Source organism: Neolamprologus brichardi, chromosome 18 (assembly GCF_056152115.1).
Source record: "Neolamprologus brichardi isolate AB-2024 chromosome 18, ASM5615211v1, whole genome shotgun sequence".
In the NCBI taxonomy this organism is placed as follows: domain Eukaryota; kingdom Metazoa; phylum Chordata; class Actinopteri; order Cichliformes; family Cichlidae; genus Neolamprologus; species Neolamprologus brichardi.
Window position 1 is genome coordinate 12,159,266 of NC_142121.1, and position 27,836 is coordinate 12,187,101.

The 27,836-nt window shown below is 39.9% G+C and overlaps 1 protein-coding gene across 2 annotated transcripts in view; it reads left to right on the top strand.

Annotated features, from left to right (window-relative positions):
• kirrel1b (kirre like nephrin family adhesion molecule 1b) overlaps nucleotides 1–27,836 on the top strand; it is an 82,988-nt gene that overhangs the window by 37,518 nt on the left and 17,634 nt on the right. For both annotated transcript variants that reach the window (XM_087831530.1, XM_087831531.1), the window contains exons 2-9: nucleotides 11,365–11,514; nucleotides 17,272–17,421; nucleotides 18,901–19,058; nucleotides 21,066–21,216; nucleotides 23,172–23,277; nucleotides 23,982–24,130; nucleotides 25,396–25,523; nucleotides 25,949–26,075. In XM_087831530.1, coding sequence (XP_087687656.1) covers nucleotides 11,365–11,514; nucleotides 17,272–17,421; nucleotides 18,901–19,058; nucleotides 21,066–21,216; nucleotides 23,172–23,277; nucleotides 23,982–24,130; nucleotides 25,396–25,523; nucleotides 25,949–26,075 — 1,119 coding nt within the window. The remainder of the gene's footprint in view (nucleotides 1–11,364; nucleotides 11,515–17,271; nucleotides 17,422–18,900; nucleotides 19,059–21,065; nucleotides 21,217–23,171; nucleotides 23,278–23,981; nucleotides 24,131–25,395; nucleotides 25,524–25,948; nucleotides 26,076–27,836) is intronic.

Consider the following 27,836-nt stretch of genomic DNA (forward strand, 5'->3'; position numbering starts at 1 on the left):
TCTTGAACATGAGTTTACTCTATTCAAATGGCCTCCACAGTCACCAGATCTCAATTCAATGGAGCACCTTTCAGATATGGTGGAATGGCAAATTTGCATCTGCGAGTTTTTGCAAATCTGCAGGAACTGCATGATACTATCATGTCAATATGGAACAAATTCTTTCCCAGCACTTTGTTGAATCTATGCCATGACATTCTATGCCAGGTCAAGGTCACAATGACCTCACAAAACACATTCTTGGCCAGTATGCAATAAAACAAATTAATTGAGGCCAAAGGTGTGTTATATGACTCCATCCATTCTCCACTTATCAGGATCGCAGGGGGCCTGGAGGCTATTTCAGCTGTCACGGGGCGAGAGGCAGGGTACATCTTGGACAGGTGACCAGGGTTCACACATAGAGACAGACAACCAGTTAACCTAACCTCACTAATTTCATGTCTTTGAACTATGTGAGGAAGCAAGAACATGTAAAGTCCACACAGAAATGTCAGATAGTGGAGTTGATAGTGGAGTTAGCACTGTAAACACCATATATGAGCCCTTATATGAGACCAGTAATGACAAATAAGCATGAAAATGTTCCGCCATAAAAGCTGCTGGTAGCTGTCAGTTACTTTCAAGGGCACTGCAAATTCAATAGTTTTCTTTTGTCTGTACTAAACTAGTTAAAATAAAAAAAAATATCAAAAAGGAAAATGTCAATTTATTGTTGGAACAACTAAAAGGGCTACCATTAACTAATACTAAGAGTAGTGAATCATCAAATCAAATGAATATTGTTTTTAAACCATGCAGTTTCTGATCTTTATTTATCCCGACTGCTGAAGATAATGGGCCTTTTCTTATTTATTCTGTTTGGAGTATAACTGGTTCCATTTTAGTATTTTATGATAACTCTGTAACTGCATTTTGTGGTTTATACAAATTTAACATTTTCTGTATGCTATATTCAGATTTAAAGTCATCTACAGCAGGATTTCAGTAAATACAAACACTTCATTTTCAAGTTTTATTCTGAAACATTTGCACGAAATGAAAACTGAAACTGATTTTTACAGTTGATAGGCGTTGGGCATTTACCAGAGAAAAAGTACAGTAAGGGAAAAGCAACCGACCTACTAAGAAAAACACACACATAAACATATCCATGGACAACAGCGAGAATTCTGTATTGGTTGATAAAGTTGGTCAGAAAGAAACAGTTCATGATGGTAAATGGCCTGCATTTGTATAGCGCTTTACATAGTCCCTAAGGACTCCAAAGCGCTTTACACGTTCAGTCATCCACACACATTCACACACACTAGTGATGGCAAGCTACATTGTAGCCACAGCCACCCTGGGGCGCACTGACAGAGGCAAGGCTGCTGGACACTGGCGCCACCCTTGGCTACCACAACCAGTAGCCAACGGGTGAAGTGTCTTGCCCAAGGACACAACGACCGAGACTGTCCGAGCCAGGGCTCGAACCGGCAACCTTCCGATTACAAGACGAACTGCCAAGTCTTGAGCCACGATCGATGATGATGAGTCAGATGATTTTCTGATCTTTTCCATGATGCCAGTGTAACATTTAGTCTTCAGCTGTAGTTGAATGATGTATTTGAACATGTGACTGTGGTGACCAAGCATCAGAAATGAGCAACAAATCATGGGTGTGGACATGCATGCTTACCAGTGGTGTAAGGTGTGTAATAAAACAGGTTGCCAGCTTGTTGCAGGACTAACACAGAGGAAAAACAACTATTCATGCTCACATTCACACCTATGGTCAAATTGACTGTAGAATCACCACTTAACCTAACATCCATGGCTCTGAGCTGTGTGATGAAGCCAGAGCACCTGGAGTGAACCCACAGAGTCACAGGAAAGACCTGCAAACTCACACTGAAAATCCCCACCTACCCAGTGGACTTAGCAGCACGTGATAACCCCCTCACCACCAGGATGGCCAAAAATTTTCATAACATTTAACTGTACAAGATTATGATGTGATGATAATGATCCAAAGGGTCAAAGGTCAGTTTCACTGTGATGTCTTGAAGTTCTGCAAAAACAGTCTTTCAACTGTAATTTGACATTTGATTGAATAGTGACACTCATCTTTAGTGTCTCCCTGTTCCTTCAGAGTGTTCACTACATGCGTCATACCAATCTAGACACACATGGATGGAAAGTGCAACTTGAGTAGGCTGATTGGTGTGATGTGATGTTTCTATCTATTCATCCATCCACTATATTCTACTTATCCTTGTCAGGGTCATGTGGGTGCTGGACCCTATCCCACCTACCACAGGGCGAGAGGTGGGTACACCCTGGACAGATCGCCAGCCTGACACAGAGCTAACCCAGAGAGACAGACAACCATTCGCACTCACATATACACCTATGGGCAACTTGGAATCTAACCTAACTCAGGACCTTCTTGCTGTGAGGCACCACCGTGCTGCCATTTAGTATTGATGTTCCTGCGTTCTCATTTTTTACTAATTAGTTACGAGAACCAACATTTAGACCAAAGTTGTAACAGGTCAGATTTCTTTAAGAACAAACAAAGTGAAGGAAAATGTAAAAAGAGCAAAAAATGCCCAGAAGGTGTTGAGAAGGCTCATGACCTGTTGTAGTTGTAAGTATGCGGTTTCTATCAGTGGTTTTAGATGCCTCTTCAAGCTTATTAATACTGAGTTTCTTATTATAAGCAATCATAAATCATAGCCAAACTACAAATGATGGACCAGAATTCTAATAGATTCAATTGCCTTTTAAAACTATTCTTGAACAACCACATTGTGCTGTGATAAACAGTTCCCCTGTAATGTTCCTATCCCTTTATTCATTCAGATGTTCTGTCTGTATATTCTTTGGCAGCGTAAATGTAGACTACTACTGTGCCAAAAATGAAAAGAAAAACAAACAATGGAATTTAAAGGGAGCGGGAGCCAGAGGAGGATCATGTTATTGGGTGATCCCTAAAATCTGGAAGCTCAAGAAAGATCCTCAAAGTGATTTTCAAGTAAACAGATAAGTCAAATGTTTTATGAATGTAAGCCAATAACTGGGGAAGAAAGATGCGTGTGTCTGTGTGCGTATGTGCATGTGCAAGTGTTTTTGGCAGTGTAATTGTGTATATTTGTGTGCGTGTGATTGGTGCCTGTGCTTTTGTAAGTACGCTCATGTGCTCATAAATCTTGCGCGCATTACTTTTTTGGAGTGCCCTTGTGTGTGTTAGAGTGTGCGTTTCTATATCTACGCATCGGTAACTGCCCCTGTGAGTGCGCGTGTGATTTCCAATAACTGCTGGGTTTGCTCAGCATCACCTCTACGGTTGGTTTCACGCTGCTTCTCTGTTCTGCTGGAGGTGTTTGTGAGGAGAAATAAAAGCAGCATTTGATGGTGGGGGGCACTGGGAAATCGCGGAGCTACTGTTTACAGCAAACACACAGCAAAAACTGAGACACACAGCGGCAAAGTTATGATCTCCGTGTCTGTCCCACTGTGTCTGTCTCGCCGAGTCCTTTTCTGTCTCTCTCTGTCCGCTCTCGTGTACGTCTCTGTCAGTTAAATGCTGTGTGCTTTGGGGGCATAAATGTTACATAAATTATATTTCCAAAACATCAAATAAACAAGGATGCAGTAAGCATATCAACCCACAGGAATGATGCAGTCGCCCCTCACGGCCAATCAGAAACAAACAGGTCGCTGTATTCGTGACCTTTGTTTGTAAATGACTGGAGGGAGACATGGCTTTGTAATGTGACAGAAAAATCTTTTCTGTAGTTGCTTTGTGTGCCAAGCCTTCCTATATACTGCAGGCTAAATGTACTATAGATGCACAGCATTTCTGTAAAGAATATAACTATAGCTAAAACAGAGATTCGTCTCTAACTGTGGCTGTGTAATATCTCTCTCATACATTATCAGAGGAATTTTTCAGGTAATAGTTCAATTACCACATCTGTGTTGTAGGTATTTGATTAGTTGAAACATTTAAACATTCACATAAGAGGAAGTTATTCTACGTTTCAGTCTGTAGCTTGAAGGTTGTGAATTTCTGTACTCTACAGGTCAATAATAGATCCATAATTTTGTCAGATATCAAATATTTGACAGTCATGTTCATGCTGCAAAGTAATACAGCACTTTGCTTGTTAAGGCCCAAAAGCATTTTGAGTGGTAAATTAAAATATACGGCAATGTAGATGAATTATTTCTAAAACTATGGAAGCATAAAAAATGTATTTCAGACACCACAATGATGTCTTTTAGACCATTTAAAAAATGTAATGCACCAACTAACTTACAAACTGTCATGATAGCTTAAATACGCTTATGTGATGTCTCACTGTCATAGATGACAGAGGCAGAGCACCTACCCCAGTAACTACTCAGAAAATTATTACACGTTTTCTTCTTCTCTCAGTTTTATGATTTTATATATTAGTCTTTTAAGCTACTAATATCACATAAATGCCTGGAGAGTTTATTACGAGTCATAATTTTTCTCCTAGTACTGGATGTTAGCCATCTATATGCTGTTTAATTTCTTTGCTTTTCTTTTTGTTCCTTCACACACATGCACACAAACACTTTCTTTTTCCTTTTCTCTCTTTGAGGCGAACACCTTTTTTTGACTCTTGCAGCCACACTTTGCCCTTTGCTGCCTTTTTCGGAAATGGCAAATATATGCGCGCGGTGTACACAACACAACAATGACAGCTACGCATGCAGGCATGCGTGTAAACACGAACAATGCTTTCGCATACACACGTAGACACAGCGTGCTCTCTCTCCTGAGTGAGAGTGGTGTGTGGTAGTTGAAATGGGAGCGAGCCATAGCCCAGAGGCAGAGCTGGGCCATGAATACAAGGAAAGGGTCAGCGTTGCAGTTTTTGGGGTGGGGGTTAGAAGCATGAATGCTTCAGGGTGTGGAGATGTGCAGTTTAGGGTTACAAACCTCACAAACTGCCTTTTCATTTCTACATTTGCTTGTAGGAAATTGCATTTGGCCTCTGATGGCCACCTTGGAGGTCTTCGCTGTTTGGAATCAGCAGCTGCATTCCTCAGGGAGTACTGTGACCATGTCTAATAAGATGACAAGACATCCCACTTTAAAGTCAAGGCAGTTAAAATGTCAGCCGATTTCTTCTTGTTACAAAGACTTCCTTCCTTTTCATATTAACTCAAATTCCAAAAAGAAGAGCGCTGCATGAAAGTTATGATTTGATATGAGTGAGCAGTGTTATTGTTTAGCTCACAGGAGAAGAGAGAGCGCTGAAAAGTTGATTGCCGCCTGAAATTCCAGTTTCATACATTCTTGTCAGCTGCACTCAGCCTATTTCTTTTTTTATCCTTGAGCTAATCAAAAACCTGTGAACTGCACTCGGAATAAGAAGTTATGTGATAGATTCATTTGTGCTTATCACAGCAAAGACAACTGAGCAAAAAGGGATAGTGGCAAATATTATATGGGGACACACACCTGTACTGTGCAGCAGCGCTGACACCAAGTCAGGTTACCATCTTATTTCACTGCCAGCTGTCAAAACTGCAGAAGAGTTGCAGTTTTATTACAGGTACTACAGTTTCTTGATATTGTTTTTTAATAGTAAACGTCTTTTTCTAAGGAACACTGTGTTCATCGTTTGGTGGTTGTGTAGATTACGACTGTGATTGTCTGTGCAGAGCAAACACTCCTTCCTAAAGTAAATCAATGGGCGGACGAAATTTATGACTTTCACAAAGGAGATTACTGTCCATTTCTTAAACCTTTTTAACCGCTAAAGTAATCATTCCCTAACCTTTTGGAAGTGGTCATTTTAACCCAAACAGCACCCTTTTTAACCTTATTTCTAATCCTTTGTTAAAGTCTTTGGTTGCAGTAAGCAAGGTGCTACAGGAAAGTCTTTCCTGTACCCGGCACCCCTGACAAAACAAGAGCCATGTGTGTTTGTATTGTGTTGTTTCTTTGCAAGTGGCTTTTCATTTGGAGAAAAGATGAGTTTTGAAGTGAAAAAGACAATGCATTCAGTGTTATACAATGACAGCTGTGAAAGGGCTGATGCAGACCACAATACAACAGTAAATATGCTCTGAAACATACATCAGCTTTGTGGGAGCAGTCACAATAGACGCCAAGGTATACACCATTTTTCCCTATGATACCTGGGACAGCCTCCATACCACTGTGAGCAGTTATGGATGGATGGATGTATGGATGGATGTATGGATGGATGTATGGATGTATGCATGGATGGATGTATGTATGTATGGATGGATGCATGTATGGATGTATGGATGTATTGATGGATGGATGGATGTATGCATGTATGGATGGATGCATGTATGCATGTATGGATGGATGCATGTATGTATGCATGGATGGATGTATGGATGTATGTATGTATGTATGGATGGATGCATGTATGCATGTATGTATGGATGGATGCATGTATGCATGTATGGATGTACGGATGGATGTATGCATGTATGGATGGATGGATGTATGGATGGATGCATGGATTGATGTATGAATGTATGGATGGATGGCATACAACTACTTATCAAGTCAAGTGTCAAGTGAAGGCAAACATTTCTTACATGGTTAATCACCTGCATAAATGTTCACATGAACCGATGTCCTAGGTTACTCATTATGAAAGTCTATGAATTATTTGACAGTACAAATTCACTGGCTAAAATCGTCCTTGCTGCTCAGCTTCCCCCTTCAGCCTACACTTCTGTGTGAGGTTCTAGTGCAGCTCCTCTATTCCAAGTCAGCCACTGAATGTTAATACTTCAGCATTAACGCAAAATGTAGAATTTCTTTATAATACAGAAAGACTTGTACGCTTCAAGTAGAAATTGATAGGGCTAGTTAGATAGTGCTTGTATTGATGTTTAACAAAGCTCAGCCTGAAGGGAAAAAAAAAAGACCAAAGTGAATAAAAGATATTAAAGGTATTACGGATAATATGCAAGGGCACTGTGGCTTTTATTGTGAAGCTGGGTCATTATGCAATGAGAATAAAAAAGAGGAAGAGAAGATATGCCCAAGATTATCCCCAAGGGTAATGATGCAGGGATGTAAAGATGAGAAGGAGAGTGAGGAGGAGGCTGAGACAGAAAGAGACAATTGCAGCAGAAAACAGTGGATAGGAGAGAGGGCGAAGAAAAGTGAGAAATATATAAAAAACATGGAAAAAATGTTCATAGATACAGAGAGATAATGAGGGAAATACTGGAGTACTAGAGGGGTAGTGAAGCAAAGCGGGAGAGGAAAGAGAGAAGATGGAGGGAGGTGGAGAAACAACGAGCTGGGTCCAAAGAACAAAAGAGAGGGAGATTGAAGAAGCTATAAAAATTGTGCATTGCTGCATTGAAAAAAATACACAAAGAAGGAGAGGAAACGAGGACGGAAAGAGTCAGACTGTATTAAAAGAGGTGGGCTAGTCAAAGTTAAACAGGGTGAACTTGGAAACCCTGACAAGAAAAAAGAAAAAGTGATTGGAGGAAAATGTAGAGAGGCTAAAAAAAAGAGCAACACATAAAGGAAATATAAATGTAGAGAAACTGACCACATGTGAGAAGAAATACACGGGGAGTTTGAAAATGGAGAAAATGTTAGAGGGGAGAGAGACAGAGGTGTGTGTATGCTGGTGGAGGCAGCGGGTTGGTGGGGTATCCCGTAGGGTTAATTACATCTCTGTTCTCTGTCTGTACAGCTCTCACTTCTCTGATCTGAATCCCTGCTTCAAGCTGACAAACTGCAGACACACGTATTCAATCCCAAATATGCACACAAATCTACTCCAGGCAGCCACAACTTTAAACCCACTGACGGGTGAAGTTCGGCATTAAACTGTGAGAGTCCTTGAATACATTTGGATAAAACACTGACGTGTGTTACCTACCACTGGCATTGTTGCGAGCAAAAACCCTTCATGTGATTGCACTGGCCAGTGGTTCTGGCCTCTTCCAACACAACGTTGTGCCCAGCCTCAATGCAAATGCTGCTCTGGAGCACAGATATTAAAGGTATTAACCCAGCCTCCAAAACAAAAACCACAAATGCACACTGCAATTCAAAAGCTGCAGGATCCACTGCTAACTTTCCACTATAGACACTGACAGTCCTGGAGGTCTTAAGTTATTGCCCTGACTGATCAGAACTGTGCTGGTAACAGACCGCACAACATCATACAGGTGGTTTTAATGTTGTGGCTGATCAGTGTATACCCACGCAGTCATACCCACACATTCATGCATTTCACAGCACACAAACAGAAATGTTTGTTGTCTCCTCCTTCATATCTTTCTGTCACTACTTCTCTCTTTCTCTCTCCTACACAGTTACACACAGATTAAACACATCACAGCCAGTCCCGTGAGAACATGTGTTGTTCTGTACAGAGTTCTACACGAAGATGAGGGCCTTTGCTCATAATAGCTGTTAATTTTGCATAAATCATGCATAACATGACCCACATGTAAATCACTCAAGTTAGCAGGCACAACCCAGCAGCTCCTTCTTTTTCCACTCAGAAAGAGAAGCAGCTCCCACGTTCGTAGTTTTATTTTAAGGTATTCTGTTTGACTTTCACTTTTTAAGATTAAAGACCTAAGAATGCACGTTTTTACAGCCGGGGAACATTATCACCTTTTTTTCGTTTTTCAAAGACCAGGTGTGAAAAAATGTGTTTCAATCAGGAGAACTATAGACAAAGAAGATTGCTGTTTTCCTTTTCATTTATTTTTACTTGGTGGAATACCTCTTCATACAAGGGAAAAGGAAAAAGACAGAGAGCAGTGATAAGACCCCAAGTACAGAAAAAGGCAAGAACAACATGGATTAGATTAGCTATAACATGAAAATTAGGAGATAGATTCAAGGTGGGTCTCTGGGTGGCTTGCAGCAGTTGTTTAAGGATACTACATATGGCTTGCAAGAACTAACATTAGAATGGATATTTTTGCCTCTGTGCCAGGGTTGTTTAACATATCAGAAGAAATAAAATCCATTAACATTCTATATTAATGTAATAAATCATACTGTATATAAAAGTAGATATGCTTTAATTATTTTATTGACCCGCTAGTGGATTGTTCTATCTCACCGTTCTAATAATATGCAGTAAAAGTAAACAAACTTTTAAACAAACTCTTAATCTTTTGTTATGTAGTGTATGTGATACTGCATGACTCCTTGCACGCACACACACATATATTTTTCCTTTTATTTGTGCTGGAGCGACTGCTTTCTTGTATGTTCTTTTTTACTCTCCCTTTTGGCAACCTTACAAGACGTGTTGAACTTGTGTTGAACTGTGAGTGATCCATGTGTGCACGGTGAGTGATAACAAGAGAGTGGTCGAGTTGAATGCACTGAAAATGCAGCACAGCTTCCATATTCTGTGTGTTGCATTTTGATTGATTGTGCAGAAATCTAAGGGTGTTATTGTATCTTTCCCAGTAGATTAATGAGAATTTTAGGGGCTGAAAGTCGAAAGCAGCTTGGATTTTAACTAATGACTGAACTAATTAAAGTTTTTTTTTCACATTCTGCCTAAAAATGCCAGCTTTTCATGAACAGTTTGCCTTTATTTGAAACTACTGAATACAGAAGTACATGACTCGCACCACTCTACAACTATGATTACAAAATGTTTTACATTAATTAAGAAGAAATACAGTAGTACAGGAAAAAAGAGACAAAACAAACTAAAAACGTGATAAACGCTGTTAAATGTTTGCTATTTAAACATGTGATAAGAGCCAAAAGCTTAAAGGAGAATTAAAAAGTCTGAGGATTTTAAACTCTGATGAAAATTAATAACCTGACCTCCCTTGGGGTTTCTGTAACTTGAAGCAAAATAAGAGTGAACACAAAACCTAACAGGTTGTTTAAACATTTGAACTAAGTGGAAAAACTGTTCATTCTGGAAATAATATCTCAACAAAAAGCACAACCAAGCAACAGCCACTTTAAGAACGGTGAAGTGTGTTAAGGCAGTTTTTCCCTTAAACTTCAAAATAAATTACACAGCTATCAGCTCACAGTCGCCACAGTTGTCTTCTTGAATCAGCATTCAAAAGGAAAGTTGACGAAACATCAAAGCTCTTCTTGTGAAGTTTTAAAATGTCCTGCCTTCATTAGACGAGCCTTCCACACAAATAACATGACAAGTCATGTAATCCTCCTGACAAATCAGTAAATCGCCCTGTTGTTTGCACCTTTGTGGTTGAATCCCACTGAGATGTGTCCCTCAGAGCCAGGGCTCGCTTTATTAACCAGTTTTGCCTTAATTAGCTAATAGGATTGTTTTAACCATGATCCAAGAACAGAATAGCCCACGGGAAGACAGACGCAAACTCTGTGGAAGTGTGTATATGTGTGCAAGTGCACACATATACACACTTCCACAGACTGAGTATGCAGCTGCATTTGTGTTAGTGATATAGTGCGTTTGTGCACAACTGCATAAATTGGTTGTTGCATGTGTGAAAAAGCTTCTGTCTCTGTAAGTTTCAGTGTGTTTGTATATGTGTGCTCGTGCACGTTCGTGTGCATGTGTCATCTAAGGCAGCGCAGTCTCTCGCTCTCTGCCTTAATTAACGTGCCTTCTTGCAAGACTTTCTCCAGAATATGAAACAATTTTACCTGATGATGCAAACGGCTGAAAATAGCGCCGGGTGAGTGCCTCGCCTCCTCACCTGACACTCTCTCTTTAAGCGAGTGCGTTAATGTATGCCTGCTCTACACTTGTAGTTTTCTATCTGTGTATTTTAGTGGCACTGCGATAGCCAAAAGGCTTATTTTGCTGCAGGAAATGTGTGTGTGTGTAAGCAAAATCCTTTGAAAAAGAGCAGGCTGTATAACAGCTTGCAATGATGTTCTTGCTACACAATTGTTCGCTTACACATCCATGCATGTACACACACACTTTTGCACAGAAGCCTCAGTTCAGACCAGGGAAAACCTTAAAAAGGAGGCAAAGAGACAAAACACAGAGGAATGAAAAATATACAAAATTCAAGCAATGGACTCTTGACCAGGTAAAAAGACAATAATAATAATGAACACTATATATGCATGGAGTTCATGTTTATTCCTGTAAGAGAAATTTCACTCAAACCGGGTTCATAGTAAAAACACATAATAAAAGAAACAATAAAAACACCCTATATTCAATAAAAGCACAAAACAAATTACCCAGCAACCTCCATATGGACAAACAGAAGTCAATAAGACCAGAGAGGGACTGTGTAGCTCGATACAGTGCAATAAAAATGCCAGCTCATGGCCAGGTCACAGTGAAAGGAACTAAAAAATTGATCCCGCTCTCTGTCCTTCTGTTGCAGTGTGGTGCGTTCGTTTCTCCCAAGAGCCCGCGGACCAGTCGGTGGTGCTGGGAGAACGGGTGGTGCTGTCCTGTGTCGTCTTCAACTACAGCGGCATCGTCCAGTGGACCAAGGACGGCCTGGCACTCGGCATTGGAGAGGGTCTTCGAGGTAAAAAAAAAAAAATGCAGCTTCACCCAGCTGCAGAGATCAAAGTGAAGAAGGGGAATAACTCAGCTACGGTTTTGGTTCAGTTTGGAGTGTAAGAACCCTGACAAAAGCTATTATGGTTGAAAAGTGTAGGGGTTTTTTAACATTAAGGGAATGAACACTGTACCATGCGAGAGAGAGTTAAGAGTGTGTGAGTGACAATCTGGGCAAAAAGGAGTCCTGTATATCATGCTGAATTAGAGAAAATCCCTCACACTGCTGACAAAAGCAGACGCACATTCACATTTACATTTTAAGCCGACACGCACATCCAGAATGACTTACTATGAGTGCAACAGTAGAATATACTTCCTTTTAAAGATGAGGAAACATCACAAGCAGCCAAAAGGGAGAGTCAAAGGGTCAAAGCCACAACAGACACCCAGGTTTTTTTTTCTGTATACGTGGAATAATCAGACGAAACTCAGAAATGCAAAATCAAAGAATGAGAGGCCAGGAGAAGAATAAGAAAAGCAAAAAATGTCATTCTCAGCTAACCTCATCTTGATTTTCTTCAAAATATGCAAACAAGCTTTTGACCGCTGTGGCTTACTGAATGCTACCATTGCTTATGAATAAGGCTGCTTATAGACCTCTGATCAGGATAACTTTCAGGTAAAATAAAAGGGAAGAAAATGAGCTGATAGGCTCACTGAAACAGAATTAAGAATGCGCAGCATATGAAGTATTCAGATTTAACATCCATATAACACATTAATCAGGTAACTACCATATCTTTTCACCGTCATCGGCTGTGCATTATTGATTTATACAAATGAAAGTGTTGGAAAGAAAGAGAACTATACAATTATACATAATATACAAACACATAAATAAAAATGCAAATAAGATGATTACTTTTACAAATGTGTATTTTTGAGAAGTATAGAAAAAAAAAACAGCATGTAGAAAAAAGAAACTAATGATTTCTAAAAAACCTCCATTCTAACTAACAGTCCATGAAAGCTCTTCTCCATCCACCCATATTCTTAACTGCTTACCCAATTCAAGTTATTGGAAATCAATTGTTTATTGTTTAAGGCTGCAGTTATACATCCCTACAAACCAATTGGTAACTGGCTTGAAATCACTAGCTACTCGTGAAAAATGATTTTTCCCTGGTCATTTGCTAGCAGTTACGGTGAAATTGATCGCTAAAACCCCCAGTCCCCAGACTACAGACCAGTCAGAGACTCCTTGGCAAACACAGGCAGCTTCGGAAAAACGTGTATTCCCAATCAGCTGGTCGTTGTGGAAAGTTGTTTTGCTGTCGATGGAAAAACATACCTGATAAACACGTGTTCGGTGCTGCACAAAAATCCTTTTGCCGCTATAGCAGATTGCTGTGATCACAGATAGTTTTTATGGAAAACGCTGACTGTGAAACCTCGCCAACTGCTCACTTAGCCATAATGAAATTGCGAAAGGTGTCTTCAAGGTAAAGTTGCACCTACTGAAATGCGTTAGCTTCAGCAGTAAGACAACTTTCAAGTGTCAAAAATTAAGAAATACCTTTGACACTTTCATAAGTTTAAAAAAAATATTCTGTGATTATGATTTTTGAGTTTCTCAAACTCACATGTTATGTTAAATGAATAGACTTTTGGGAGTATTGCAAATATACCCTTGCAGTGTAAAATATAATGTCTAAGCAGTCTGTAGTATTACTGATCTCTACTAGTTAGCCTGGAAGATGTACCAGACCGTACCAGCAGGTCTAAAGTGCTGTAGCTATGGTGATTGTGCATCCAAAATTTAAATGCAGGACGAGTGAAGGAGTCTGTGGAGAAGGACTTTCAGCTGATCCAGGGAAGTTCTGACAAACCTTCAGACTACTCAGCAAAAGGAAAGCAAGTCTTAGCCCAGGCTATGCTTAGCAGTAATCCACGCTGAGGATATTGTTTTGCTGTGGAAAGAGCACTTTCAGAAACTCTTGAATCCCACTAACACATCCTCTGTGGAGGAGGCAAAACTTCAGAGGTAGTGAAGGAGCTCTTAAATTCTCCACAAGAGTCTGAAAGCTCCGGACTTTGTTAAACCGTCTAGGCAAAGATGCATTTTCATGTCGCGTGGAGCTCGGGGACAGCGTCTGTACAACAGGATACCAGAATAAGGGAGTCAGGTAACTGCTCAGCATCCCTGGCTAAGCTCATATATGGTGCTCAAAGGGAGGTTCTGATTGGCTGTTGAACTCTGGACTAAGGATTAATCCTGCTTCACTCCTGCCATACCACGTTAGACTAACTCTTCATGCTGGAAAAGTTACTGAGGTGTGATGGAAAAATTGTTCTTCCAGTTTACATGTGTTTTATACATGTGTCAACTGAAGTATCAAGGGATCAGTATTTCACAAAAATGGTACCAGAGCACTTTGGTGGAAAGGGGTTTGAACTGGAAGGTGAAGCTTTCTATTAACCAGTCAGTCTTCTCACCTGGGGTCAAGTTTTGGGTAGTGACTGAAAGAATAAAGGCTGCTGAGGTTCTTAGATGCAATGTGAAATATTTTAAAATACCGAGGGGTCTCTGAGAGGACTTGGTTCTCCTTTGCGAAGGGATCGAGTTGAGCCGGTCCCGGGATCTTATCTAAATACCATTTTAGCAACTTTGACTGGATGCTTTCACAGCTGATTTTCCATCTGGTATGTGACCCTGTGATACAAAGGGTAGACCCAAGACAGATGATACAACTCGTCTGACCTGTGGACACATCCGAATCCTTCATTAGGGGTTGAAAAATGTTTTTAAGGAGAGAAACATTAGAATTTACCTGCTAAGCCTACAACCACCTTGATTCAACTCTGCATAATCCACAGAAAAAGGATAGATGGAAGAAAAACTAACTACACAGCTTTCATTCATTCTGCCTTTAAAGCTATTTTAAACAATTTATTGATAAATAGTTAGGAAAGCTTTTATTTATACATGAAAATGTTGCTTTTTTGCTGTAATGGGCAATTTCACGTTCTCACAAAATGTAAGAGAAAAACTTTTGCATTAGCACTTACAAACATCACATTAGCACTCACAGACTTTCAGCTCTAAACCACCCATCACATTTCTCATAACACTGTAAATTCATCCACAAAGAACGCTCGATGCTGTATAGCACGCAAAAAACACCACATACCCATCCACCCACACAGACACGCACACACCGCCCACACACACTGACACAAAACACACACATGCACACAGTCACACAAGTGATAATCTGACATGTGATGCGAATCTTGTGTTCAACTCAATTTAATTCACAGGTTCAGTAAAGGTCTGCACTTCTCTCTCGCCTCCTCTCGCTCGCTCTTTCTCCCTCACACTGCCTTTATTTCCTGCTCCTTCATCTTTAAAACTACAGCTTCACCATCACTCGCTGGCTTCCCAGATCCCCTCTATTGCTTTTTATTTCTTCACTCTCCTCTCTGTCGGTCCCATCGCCGTCCCTTCCTCCTCCCGCTCTCATTTTGTTGTTGGTAATGCTCTCTTTGTCCTTGTAGCCTTTTACAGCGTGGACCTGCTGACAAACACATTTGATAAACATGTTGTCCTCTTTGTCTCTTTTCCTGCTTCTCAACCATCTACCATCGCCTTCTGTCCATCTTTTATGCTTAGTCGTCGGCTGCCATTCTTCCCGCCGTGACATACGGCCACTCAGCCTTTTGCTCATCTCATAACCTGAACTTGAAGCCATGTCATGAAGTCTGCAAGTTGCAAACACTTGCACCAACAAATATTATTAATTCACTGGTGATCTATTAAGGTGCAGCTGTTTGATGTATGATGTATAAGTGGTTGTTATTATGCGCCCTGTATGATTACATACAGCTGTGGATGACAGTGTAGGCGTACAGATTGTGCAGTGCAATTCTCACCTGCAGTTAGCTCACCCACACATACGCAGGAGATCTGCGTTCATTCACAGACCAAAACAGCTTCTAGACATCACCTGGCTGCGCCTGTAAAATGTCAGATAAATAAAATTTAAATCCAGTTAATATATGATCGGTGTAAAGCCACCTACATGTGTGGATCATGTTTACGTAAATACCCAAAACACACATGCATCTTCTCACTACCTGCAGGCATAAGTGGTGGCAGTTTATTGTTCATCCTCAACCTCCTCCTCCTCTCCTCCTCCTCCTTCTTCTCCTTCTCCCCAGGGTGCTTTCACCTCTGTGGTTGCTATGCTGCGAGGTGCTGGAGTGGATGATGTAATCTCCACTAATACTTTTGTCCCCCTCCACCCAACCTCCTTCTTCCTCCTTGCACCCCAACTGCCTGCCTGCTTGCCTGCCTTTGCCATCTGAATCCATGATGTCATGTTAGGATTGGGCACGGAGGATCAATGAGTGCCCCCTAGTGGGATGTCACGCTCAATTATGTCTTTGTCTGCGAGTTGAGGGTTCAAAGAGAGAAAAAGAGGGTGCTGTAATTGGAACAGCGCCGTCCGTAATTCTGCAGGAATTGATGTGGCGTTATTGAATATGTGGCCACGTTTGATCAGCGTTAGTACAAAAACCATTTAGCTATTTATCGCTAACTGTGTTACTATACTGCCGTTACGCGTGTGTCCTCATGCATTCATTACCCCCCTTGTGTTGTTTGTGTAGAGGGCATATCATATCATTGTGATCTCCAGATGCTGTGGTTAATGAAAAAAGGGTCTTCAATAAATCATGTTATCTGTGTATTATGATAAAAAGCTTTGACACTTTCCCATAAATATGTGTCGCCTTGCTCTCTGTTCTCTGCCTGTGATGGATGTAAAACAATCGGGGTTCAGCATTTATCCATTTCAAAAGAGCTTTTACATTTGCTTTATCCTGTGAACAAATCAGGTCATAGTCCTCTGTTGCACAGTTACACAAAGGACATAAATAATATTAAAAACTGAATGAAAGAAGATGGAGAAGAGGTTTTTGGGCTTTCGTTTTTGGTCTTTATATAAAAGGCATGACAAGTACCTCAAGGAACTACAGTTTAAATGGTTAATTTACCAATATTACTGAGAAACTGTGTTTTTTGTGAAGTATGTTCTGTTACAAACACACACAGAGTTTTAATTTATAGTCATAAAGTTTAAGCTTTTGACTGCAACCCCCAGACAAAACAGAGGTGAATGACATTTGTCTACAGTCTACAAAACATCACCTAAAAAAATTCAAGAGTGACATCTCTTTTCAGAAAATAAGAGACTAGATAGAAAGGCCTACATTCTATCTAGGAATATTACTGAATTCAGATGAATGTCACCTTTAAATTAGCAACATTTCTTTTTATTATCAGTTACTTGTAGCACTTTTTTAGGAATTTCAGATTTTGGATAGCTTAACAACAACTTTTAACATACAATTTTACAAGAAAGGGTAAATGTGACAAATACCAGCTTGTTTTCTTCTAAGTGACGTGGAAACAAAATATTTCACAACAGGAAATCATCACAGAGTATTTCTAAAAAAATATATACTTTCCTCCTCAGAAACAGCAGATACAGATCATTCAGTGAATCCAGTATTGCTGTGATGACTCATGTCTGTAATTGAAGCATTTAATGTCTCTTCCTGCACTCCAACAATCATTTCAGAACAATCAGTCTTCCCTTCAAGTTGGCTCACTATGTATGAAAAAGTATGTGACTGTAATAAAAACAGACTGAAGTAAATGAGTCATAGTGTGAATTATATGCTCTCTAACTGAAAGTTTGCTTGGTTTGTTTAACAGCGTGGCCCAGGTATCGTATCCTGCGTTCTCTCGACATCGGCCAGTACAACTTGGAGATCTCCAACGCCGAGCTTTCTGATGACTCTCTCTACGAGTGTCAGGCCACAGAGGCCGCCTTGCGCTCCAGGAGGGCTAAGCTCAATGTACTCAGTAAGTACCCTGCTGCTACTGATACATGGGTCTTCTCCTGATGCATTTTTCTGATTTTCCTCTAACTAGTTAAGTAATTATGCATTGAATCCTCTCAGTAAATCTTTGGGTTTCCTTTTTGCTTTCATTAAACCAACCTTGTCATAAGTTAATATAAATCTCCCACATCCTTAACATTTAAGTGGAAATTGCAGAAATTGTTCTTTCTACAAAGCCTCTGTGCCAGCTTGCTTTTGTTATAATCCCAAATGTGCTGTTTGAGAGTCTGTAGCTTTAAAAACAACTGAGCTGCCACTACCCAAACCCTTTCAGGAAGATGTCTGACAAAAAAAAATCTAAATTCAGCTTGCACTAATACACAAAATATTGCATGAAAACAAATTAACCAACACATAGGTCTCACCTATTAGCTTCAAAATGTCCCTGCACTGTGCTGGTTTTTATAAACGCACAAGAATTCAAACTAAGAAAGACTTTTACAGCTGTATATGCAACTTGCAGGTTAGGCAACCAGCATTTCTATTTTTTGCTTACCAAGATTTAGAAGGTTTGGTAAATGATAAAGTGAATAATTAGGAAAATAGGTGTTACTTACAATCACATAGTGCTGCCAATCTGATTGATAACCTGGGACATCTTAACCTTTGCCAACTACTTCACCCAATGTGTATATATTTTCTCTGACTCTGAGTGCTGTTAGTCCATTTAGATAGTTTTGGGGTAAATTGCCCATTTTTAGAGATATTGGCTATAGAGAAGTTGCTTTCCCTTAAATATAACCAAGCAAGGCGACAAACCAGTTAGAAGTTTTATGCAGGTCTAATTTTATTCTACCAAACTACATCCAATAACCATACCTCTGTGCAGAAGGTAGCTTGCATCTACTCGTGATGAGAAACTCATTCTAGTGACAGTGTGACAGGGTGTAAACATTAAAGACGACCTCCTTTAGCTGAGCTAGCTAGCTGCATCCTTCTTTTGGTGGGCGGATGCAGACAGAGGTAAGAAAATAGCTCCTATGAAACAGCTCACAACAAAATTGTGGATTTTTTATGAGTAACTGGGTCATGTTTTCTGGAGAGAGACATCGCTGCTGATTTTTAGTTTGTTTGCTTGTTTTTGGCACTTGGGTGAAGCTAGTATCTCCAGAATTGGGCAACTCAAACCATAAAAAAGCAGCAGATTAAACAGGAGAGGAAATGCATGAGGAAAATATGTAAATTTAGTAGAGGGTGAACAACTCCTTTAAATGGTTAGCTTAACCAAGAAGCTAATTGTGTTAAATAGGACATTAATATCTAAAAAAGAAACACATGAAAATCATGCCTCTAGTCTTTTCATATGTATGAAAGTTTTTTACAGTACTATGTGTTTTTATGGTTTACTATATGTATATGTAAAGTTTTTTTCTTTATTTATGTGTTCACACTTACATAAATGTGTCATTTTAAAATATGAATTTGTATATCACCCCTTCAGTCCCCCCTGAGGACCCAGTGGTCGAGGGATCCCCTGAGCTCTTGCTGATGGCTGGTACTTCACACAACCTGACCTGTGTGACTCGTGGGGCCAAGCCTGCGGCACACATCCAGTGGACCAAGAATGGCCTTCCTGTGGAGGGGGCCTACCACTCCACGGTGACTCATACACACCCATGCACACATGCAGATAATAGCAGCCACACGTGTGTGTGTGTGTGTGTTTTTCCAAGGGGAGTTTGTAAAGCTCCCATAAGGATGATTTTGATGATCATGAGTTCACTTGTCGCTGTAAGACTATGTAATACAAACTGTAGAACAATGCAATCTTTGTAATATAATCCACTCTGTCTGTTTATTTGTTTTTATGCCTTTTTTTTTTTTTTTTTTTTTGCTGGAGGCTTGTTATGATGGGTAAATACAGTATGCACACCTCGGGCCAGGCGGCTTCCCAGAAGTCCTCCAGTCAAGAAATAGTGTGCCAATCATTAGTATTTCACACAAAGCGCTCCTTACTGTTTAGTCAACAATACACTCACCATATTTATTAAGAAATGATTAATGGTTACAGATTTTAACCTACAAATCAACAGACAGAAACTTTCAATGGGCTTTTTTGGCTATAGTAGCAGCAATAAAGGTGCAGAAACATTACTGAAATGTCTTTGCTCAATCAAACTAAACTGTCTTTTCCCCCTCACACTGAGAAAGCCACAGTTACACCAAAGTTCTTACATTTTGAAATGAAAATTAAACCATGAAACTCACTAAGAGAGGACACGACAAACTTTCAGTCCTAAATTTCCTGCTCTTTGTCAGCTGTAGAGAGACATCAAAATGTGCAGTGTTAACACAGCATGCTGATGTTGCTGCTGAGCAGATGAAATTGTTAATGTGTAAAAAAAACAACTAATACTAGAACATCAAACTAAGAGCACATCACATTTCCCTCTTTGGGCTGCTATGCATTGCTTCATTCATCCATAGTGAGTCTTAGAAAATATCACAGACTCTATTTTTATGTGTTTTAACAATTCAGTTGATGCACTAAAGCGAGTTTGCAGGGGCAGCTAATTAAAATTAGTGGTTAAGTAGATGTACTTGTGGTATTTCATAATTTTTGCATTAGAAAAATACTGTCGCACTTGCACACCTACTCAACACATGTGTTTAATTACACTCTTACTTCAGTAGACTTTATATTGCGAGTGTCAGCCATACCTTCTACCCGGAAGCACAGCACATGCTTTCCAGACATCTCTTGCATTCCTCGCTTTACAGTCGTGACACAACTTAAAAGACACAAAGATCCAAGACATGTTTTATTAACCCACTGCCAGAGATTTTCTTTTGTACACACATACAGGCAGGAAATGTATTTGGTGACACCTTGCACACAGTCGCAGTGTTACATTTCTTCCGTGTTCAGATTCCTCGCCATCCCGCATATTCTCCTGTACACATGAAAGCAGGTCTGCAAGTGCACGCACGCATAGACACTCGCTCGCATATGCACACATGCGCTTTTATATGCACAGAGATGCAGCAGCAAACACTGACTCACGCACTCAAACACAGATGTTTTTACATCTCATCACAGCCAGCTTTATGCCCCCCACACATGCTCATACATATTACATGCTGCTCTTATATTACCCTGTTACTGACCACGCATTCAAACTACATTGAAAGCTGTACACAGTTTCTTGACAGATTTTGTGGCTGCGTTTTAAAAAATGCCACCTCCTCATTCCAAGAAAGCTGGATTTTATGTTCATGTTTGCCAGAAGAAGATTTATGGCGTCTCTTTTATGACTGCCACTAAGGACTGTTTACATTATTGATTCATCTATCAATTCTTTTCTCCTACATCTTTCTTTTCCTTCTTAACTTCACATACTTTATATTTTTTTCTATTTTTGTCCATGGATTTCTATTTATGTTCAGTTATTTCTCATCTCTAATGGCTCCATTAGTAACTCACCAGTGTCTCTTTCCTTCCCCCACCTGACTTTCTATCTTTATTTCTCCTTTTTTCATCCTTCCTCTCCTCTGTGTATCTTTTCTTTGATCTCACTCTGTGGGCTCTTCTCCCTAAATTCCTCTTATCCCGTCATCTCCCCTGCTAATGCTTGCCCTGTCTCTGCCTTTTTCTCTGTCAAACAGGAAGTGCTGCCAGACAGGAAAAGGGTTACGACCAGGAGCTACCTGCCCATCACACCAGTCGACACAGACAGTGGCAGCAATTTCACCTGTGTGGCCAGCAATCCAGCTGTACCTATGGGGAAACGAACCACCCTAACCCTCAATGTTCACCGTATGTTACTCTTCCTGTCTGCAAGACTTTAAACACACATAGATGATGATGAAGCAGAGAGTATTTTTTGCAGACAGACTGCAAAATCAGTAAATATTTTTAATTAGCTGTGCCAGCACTCACCAACTTGAATTACCAGCAAAAAATAATATACATGTCAGTAATGTTCAATACATTCTCAAATCTGGATGTCTTCCAAATTGATTTAGCTTGATTTGTGTTGTTTTAGCACATATTTGGAGGCCCGAAGCAGTTCAGGAATCTACTGTCACGGCTAGTGAAGCGGACTCAGGCGCAGACCACTAGTTCCTTCAAACAAAAGTGGATTTATTTACAGTGATTCCCACAGGTGCAATATATATACAAAGGTGTTCGGGAAAAGGGTCGGGGTTCGGGGTCCAGGAGTGACAGGGGAAGGAGTCCAGGGTGGGGGCTTTCCATACACAGACAACAGCTCCTCTCTTCACCACCACTCGTCTTGCACACGCTCAGTCACGGTTGCTCAGGGTCCAGGGGAGATCTACACACATATAGAGAGACAGTCAGCTTCCAGGTTCACAAGTACTCACGAGTTCAAATAACAGGTTTGCAGGGTGACTGACGCTGATGGCTCAACGATCCAGCGACGAGTAGAGCAGACTCGCCATCTTAAGTAGTACTCTAATTTGTAATCGCCGGCAGGTGTGCTGATCATCCCCAGGTGCGTGGGCCAGGGGCGGGAGCCCATACTGAGCTCCGCCCCGGCAGGAGAAAGAGAGAGGGAGAGGACGAGAGAGAGAAAGAGAGCAGAGGCAAGAGAGGAGAATAAAGAACACAAAACATAGCGCCTGACTGCTGTCAGCTGGCGAGGTGCGGGGACCATGACATCTACTGTACTTTATCACCCGGTGAGCCAGAAAGTTTTGGTGATGAACTTAGGAGTTATTGTCAAGAAGGAAAAAGTAGCTTTAATAACTGTTTTACTTAAGATATAGGATCAGTGCAGAAGTCTATAGGTAACCAAAGTTTCTCCTTGAACGACGTTATATGAATCAAAGTCCCATATCCACAGATGAATAAAATCAAACATCTAGACATGCAGTCTGCCTTTCACAAACATTTGTGAAGGAATGGATTGTTCTAAAGAGCTCACTGAGATTAAGTGTAGCACTGTAATAGGATGCCACTGTTCGTCCTAAACATTCCAAAATCAGCTGTGAGATGAGTTATTCCAAAGCATTTAGAAACTATAGAAACTCAGACACATTCCCAAAACTCTGCTGACTTAATAACTGCAGGTTTCCAAACCTCCTCTGGCATTCATGCAACATCAGCACAAAAACTGTGCACCGTGCGCTTCACAGCATAGATTTCCAAGGCTGTACTATGTAGGTGGCCCAGTACTTTTGTTCATATAGTATGCAGTCATTATATTATTCACACTCATGATCTCTATATAAAAGATAAAGGCACCGCTGTGAGTTCTGATTTGCAGAGTGCAGTGTTTTTAAGCTTTGGCTTTTTAAGCATTTTCTCCATCAGCATTTTAGAAATTTCAAGCAGAGGGCAGATCTGGGAAACTTGCTCTTTCAGTAGCTGCTTGTCTTTCACATGCTAGGCCCACCCTGAGTCATAATCTGCTTTATTGTTCTTCTGGATATTAATGGGGACTGTAATATATAAAATGAGCACACTTTCATATTCACTAAGGACCGAAACTTTCAAATGAGAACAAAAAACTCATCAGAACGTGCTCACCGAGGTCTCAGAATAAGGGAACCCAGAGTTTTCTTTACTACCAGAGTTCCTTTTGCAACCATAGGAGGTGTCCCTTGTTGAACATTTAAAAGAATGAAGGTTGAAGGTACTTCTGGATTGTCATCTGCTATATGCATATTTTATAAATACAATTTATGTTCACATTATTGTTAAGTTCATTTAGAATATATATCAAACGTGTATCTCTCCCTGTGTAGACCCTCCCACCGTGACCCTGTCCATCGAGCCTCGCTCTGTCCTTGAGGGAGAGAGGGTTACCTTTACCTGCCAGGCCACTGCCAACCCTCCTATCATGGGCTACAGGTCTGGATGTTTTTTTTTTAATATGTGTTTACAGGTCTTTGTGCACTTCAGGCTATGAGAAACTTTTTGATGCTCGTCCTGCAGTGCAGATAAGATGTTTAAAGCCAATATGTTTTCTTTCATCTGTGTGAGTGCGCTCATACCCTCTCCCTGCTGTTGCTCCTGAATAGCAATTTCTGCTTAGAGAACAGAATTGATAAAAGTACTGAACATTTGTACAGCTAAACGCTGACTTTTATCGTAAATGACAGCACTGAAGCACTGAAACTGCAAAATGCCGGAGTTTAACACGATGGTTGTAATTTGAGGTTTGAGACTCCAACAGAGGGTCCCTGTGTGGGAACACTGCCAGGTACTTAGGCACTAGGCCTACTGAGTGAACATTAAATGTCATCTAATGGACGATGTGCAATATGGTTATTTGATTTTGAGTCAGGTATCTGGCAAGATACAGCACGGATAACAGAGATGAAGAGAAATTTCTTGCAATCATTCCCTCAGGTTTTCGTATTAAAGTCGTGTAAATGTTAGCTTAATTGATAATACAAAAAGAATCATTGTCTTATGGTGGAAATCTAACATTTAGATAACCTCAAAAACCCATTATGCTTTTGAAATATCCCGCTGGGAGGTCTACATAACAATGATTTACAACGCTTAAAAACATGTTGAACTGTGTGTTGTGCTGTGTGTCTCACTGTCAGGTGGGCTAAAGGTGGCGTGCTGCTGGAGGGAGCCAGAGAAAGCGTGTTTGTCACCACCGCAGATCACTCATTCTTCACCGAGCCCGTGTCCTGTCAGGTGTTTAACGCCGTGGGAAGCACTAACGTCAGCATCCTTGTGGACGTGCACTGTGAGTAGAGTGCAAACACTTCTTAGCTGAGTGGGATTCTGATGACATGAATGCGCTTTGTGCTCTCTATTTGTCTAAAGAAACATGCTGCATTTATATTGTTGCCATACACCATTCATGTATTGCGCAATGAGTAAATTCCCAATAGGCTGTTATTGCGTTTTCTCTCGGTTTAAACTGAGTTTAACAAGACACTTAAATGAATTAGGTAAATAATCAAAATGTGAAAGAAGCAATGTGTTCTTCATAGCTAAGGACATATTCATAAAAAGATTGCAGTGAAAAAGGAGAAAAAGAGAAAAATGTTGCACAAAAATTTCTTCCTTTATGATAGTAAAATGAACAGTTCTTTCTTAGAGAATATGAATGAATTCTGCTGTAATAAAACTTCTTTGTAATCGCATATTTTTTTTTAAACGAATCAAATGAAAATCAACTCAATTTTATTTTTGTAGCACCAAATCAACTCAACAGCCACCTCAAGATGCTTTATGATAAAGAGAAACACGATAATAAACTTTATATTGTTGTAGTACTATATATTGTATATAATGTGTTCTATACAATATAAAGTGTAGAAGACTGCTGAAAATCATAAAAATAGCTAAAATAATAAGTTTGACAAAAAAAATTTCATAATTAAAATTTTCAATACATTAACATAAAAATCTTTATTCTATTAAAACAGCAAAAGTGAATACTCCTACTAGTACTACTAATTTTACTACTGCCATTAATAATAGTACTAATGGGCTGCTTCTGACCTCCCTGTAATGCTGTGGCTTGAAGTGTAATGGCTGAAAGCATCACTACATGTTTGTTGTTTTGCTTTGAGGAACAGATAAAAGAGAAGAACCGGAGACTCTGCGGGGCATTCCCAGTTCATAAAACAATAGCATTTTCAGAGGCCGTCTGATGCAAGGGCATGTAGACTTGTAAACCTTAAAGACTAAAAAGGGAATTTTAAAATTTGTGCAAAAACTACCAAAGCAGTGTAAACAGGCTTTAAAGTGCTTTTCTGGTCTTCGGTGCGCAGAATCTATTAGTTTTTTGAAATCCGGATTAAAAACTATTTTGTTTTTGTACCTTTTACATAAAATATAATTGTAATTATTGTATTTTTGTTTTGTCCTAATGCTTTTTGCTTTTTGTCTTTGTAAAGCACATTGAATTTCTTTGTATGAAAGGAGCTATATAAATACATTTGACTTTGGTAGGAACCCTTTTGTTGCTCATTTGGTGATCGGATTGCTATTTTCTTTCAGTTGGCCCCATACTGGTAGTGGAGCCCAGGCCGGTTACAGTGGATGTGGACGCAGACGTCACTCTGAACTGCAAGTGGTCTGGAAACCCTCCTCTCACTCTCACCTGGACTAAAAAGGGTTCCAGCATGGTAAAAAGACATTTTTACCTTTGAACTTAAATCTAAAATCACCCATTCATGATGGATTAAAGTATTATTTCTATAAATACTTATTAATTACAGAAATATATAAATCATAAAGTGAGAACAGCTAATGTAGTTGTAGTCCTAACCATATAATATATAAGCACATCTATATTAAGGACCTAGATTTTGTTAATGTTTGCTCAGTTGTAAAGCCATCTTAAATTTTTAATTTTTAGCTAACAAGTTAAAAAAAGCTTGAGGGGAAAAAAAACTAATGGTGCCCTCCAAGTAAATCAACATGCTATATGAATTAAAAATAGATCATCTTCCCTCCAACCTCCTTTTTTAACATCTCTCCAGTCTGCTTATCTCTGTTCTTTTCCTCTTCATCAGCCTGTTTTTTTCCCTACCTGTGTGCTTGCGTCCAGGTGCTAAGCAACAACAACCAACTGCATCTGAAAGCAGTGAGCCAGGCTGAGGCAGGCCAGTATGTCTGCAAGGCCATCGTGCCCCGAATTGGCGTGGGAGAGACCGAGGTTACGCTCACTGTCAACGGTCAGTTAATCTTCACTTACTCTGCATTATCAAGAAAAGTGTCGATATTAGCAAAACTCACAACATTTGTAAAGAGATCTCCCTACACAAAGCACAGCCCTAATTCTTAATAATGAAACCACACAGACCTGCAGGATGTGTTTATTTGATCTAGTGTTAAATGTAAGCATGCATCAATCTGAATCGCTCTGACAGCTGAAGAGACTGAGCGAATGGAGCACAGTACTGTACGGGCCTGTCGACCCGACCTGATTTATTCCGGCGTGACCCAAATGATCTAATCAGCTAATTTTTCAGTCATGAACAGGCCAAAACCCAATATTTCAAAATCTCACAGAGCAGCCAGCAGGTACTTAATAAATCAAAACTGAATCACCAAGAACACAGTGATAAAAAGAGAGTTCACAAATGCCCCTTAAATCTTCACTAAATAGCCAAGTTCCTGGTCAAACAAGAAAAGAAAATCACTGGCATGTCCTTGCAACTGAAAAGCTAAAAGCTTTTTTCATTTTATTAATGATCTGGTGATTATTTTGGCACTCATTCACTAATCAGACACTTAGTGTGAACACAGTAAAGTATTTGTACCATCCACCTCGTTCCCATGACTCACTGCAAAGCATGATGCATTGTTTTAGTGGAGCTATTTATACTTCTGCAGAGCACGGTTACTGTATAGCACACCAGCTTTGGTTTCATAGTTCAGCATCACACTTTAATCTGACGATTGCATGTGTCATACATTTGATCAACTTACAAATATAATATTTACATAAAAATAAGCTAAATGAGTTTAAAATAGCAACAAAATGGCAGAAAAGAGAAATAACAAAGAACAGAGAGAGATGAAAGACACTAAAAAGTTATCATCCACGGGCAGCTCCAATGGCAAACAGCAGAGCCTCTTTCTCCAATCTGCGGAAATTGAGAGACATATATGGTGTTAATAGGTCTTTGATATACTTCAGAGCAAGGCCGTTTAGTTCTTTAAAGTAATTAATAAAATTTTAAAATCAATAGAGAATTTAACAGGCAGTCGGCGCAAATTTGCCAGCACTGGAGTAATGTGATCATTTTTTTAGTACCAGTATCAAAATCCGGGCAGCAGAGTTTTTTCCTCAGCTGGATTCAGTTGCGAGAGCTCGAACTGATGATTAAAACCACTGCAGTCAAGTCCAGAAACACAGTAATTAAATCCATGCATGACAATTGAAAATAAGATGACTGGATGTTATTTTCAACTTGTGAATCAATACAGAGGTCAGTGCTTTAAATATTTTCCTCACATTAACTTTATTTTCCACTCTGATTTTGAGCAAGCGCCGTTACATGCGTGTTACTTTTATTAGCCCGGTTTCATTACTGAAAAGGAGAGCACTGCAGTGCGGTTGCTGTGTTAACAGTCTTTCATTCACTGTGATAGAGAGTGACAGTATTGCAGCGAGCAGGTTTTCAGGGACTTTGCTCAGAGTGTTTTTGTGAAAAGCAGTAGATAACAGCAAAATCTTTCTGCAACTTGCTCAGAGTTGTTGTTACCATTAAAATTACCCACCTGCAACAGACATTTCACGGATTTTCTGCATGACCAGACTCTGAATGCATCTTTCAGCTTTTCTTGGCCTTTTTTAAAACTCTTTGTGTACAATCTTCGAGCACATAGCCAGAGTTAGGAAACACTATAATCAATGCAGTCTGAAATATAGAGGTATAGAGGTTGAAGAACTGTCTATGGGATGTATTAATACTAGAGAATACACCTTT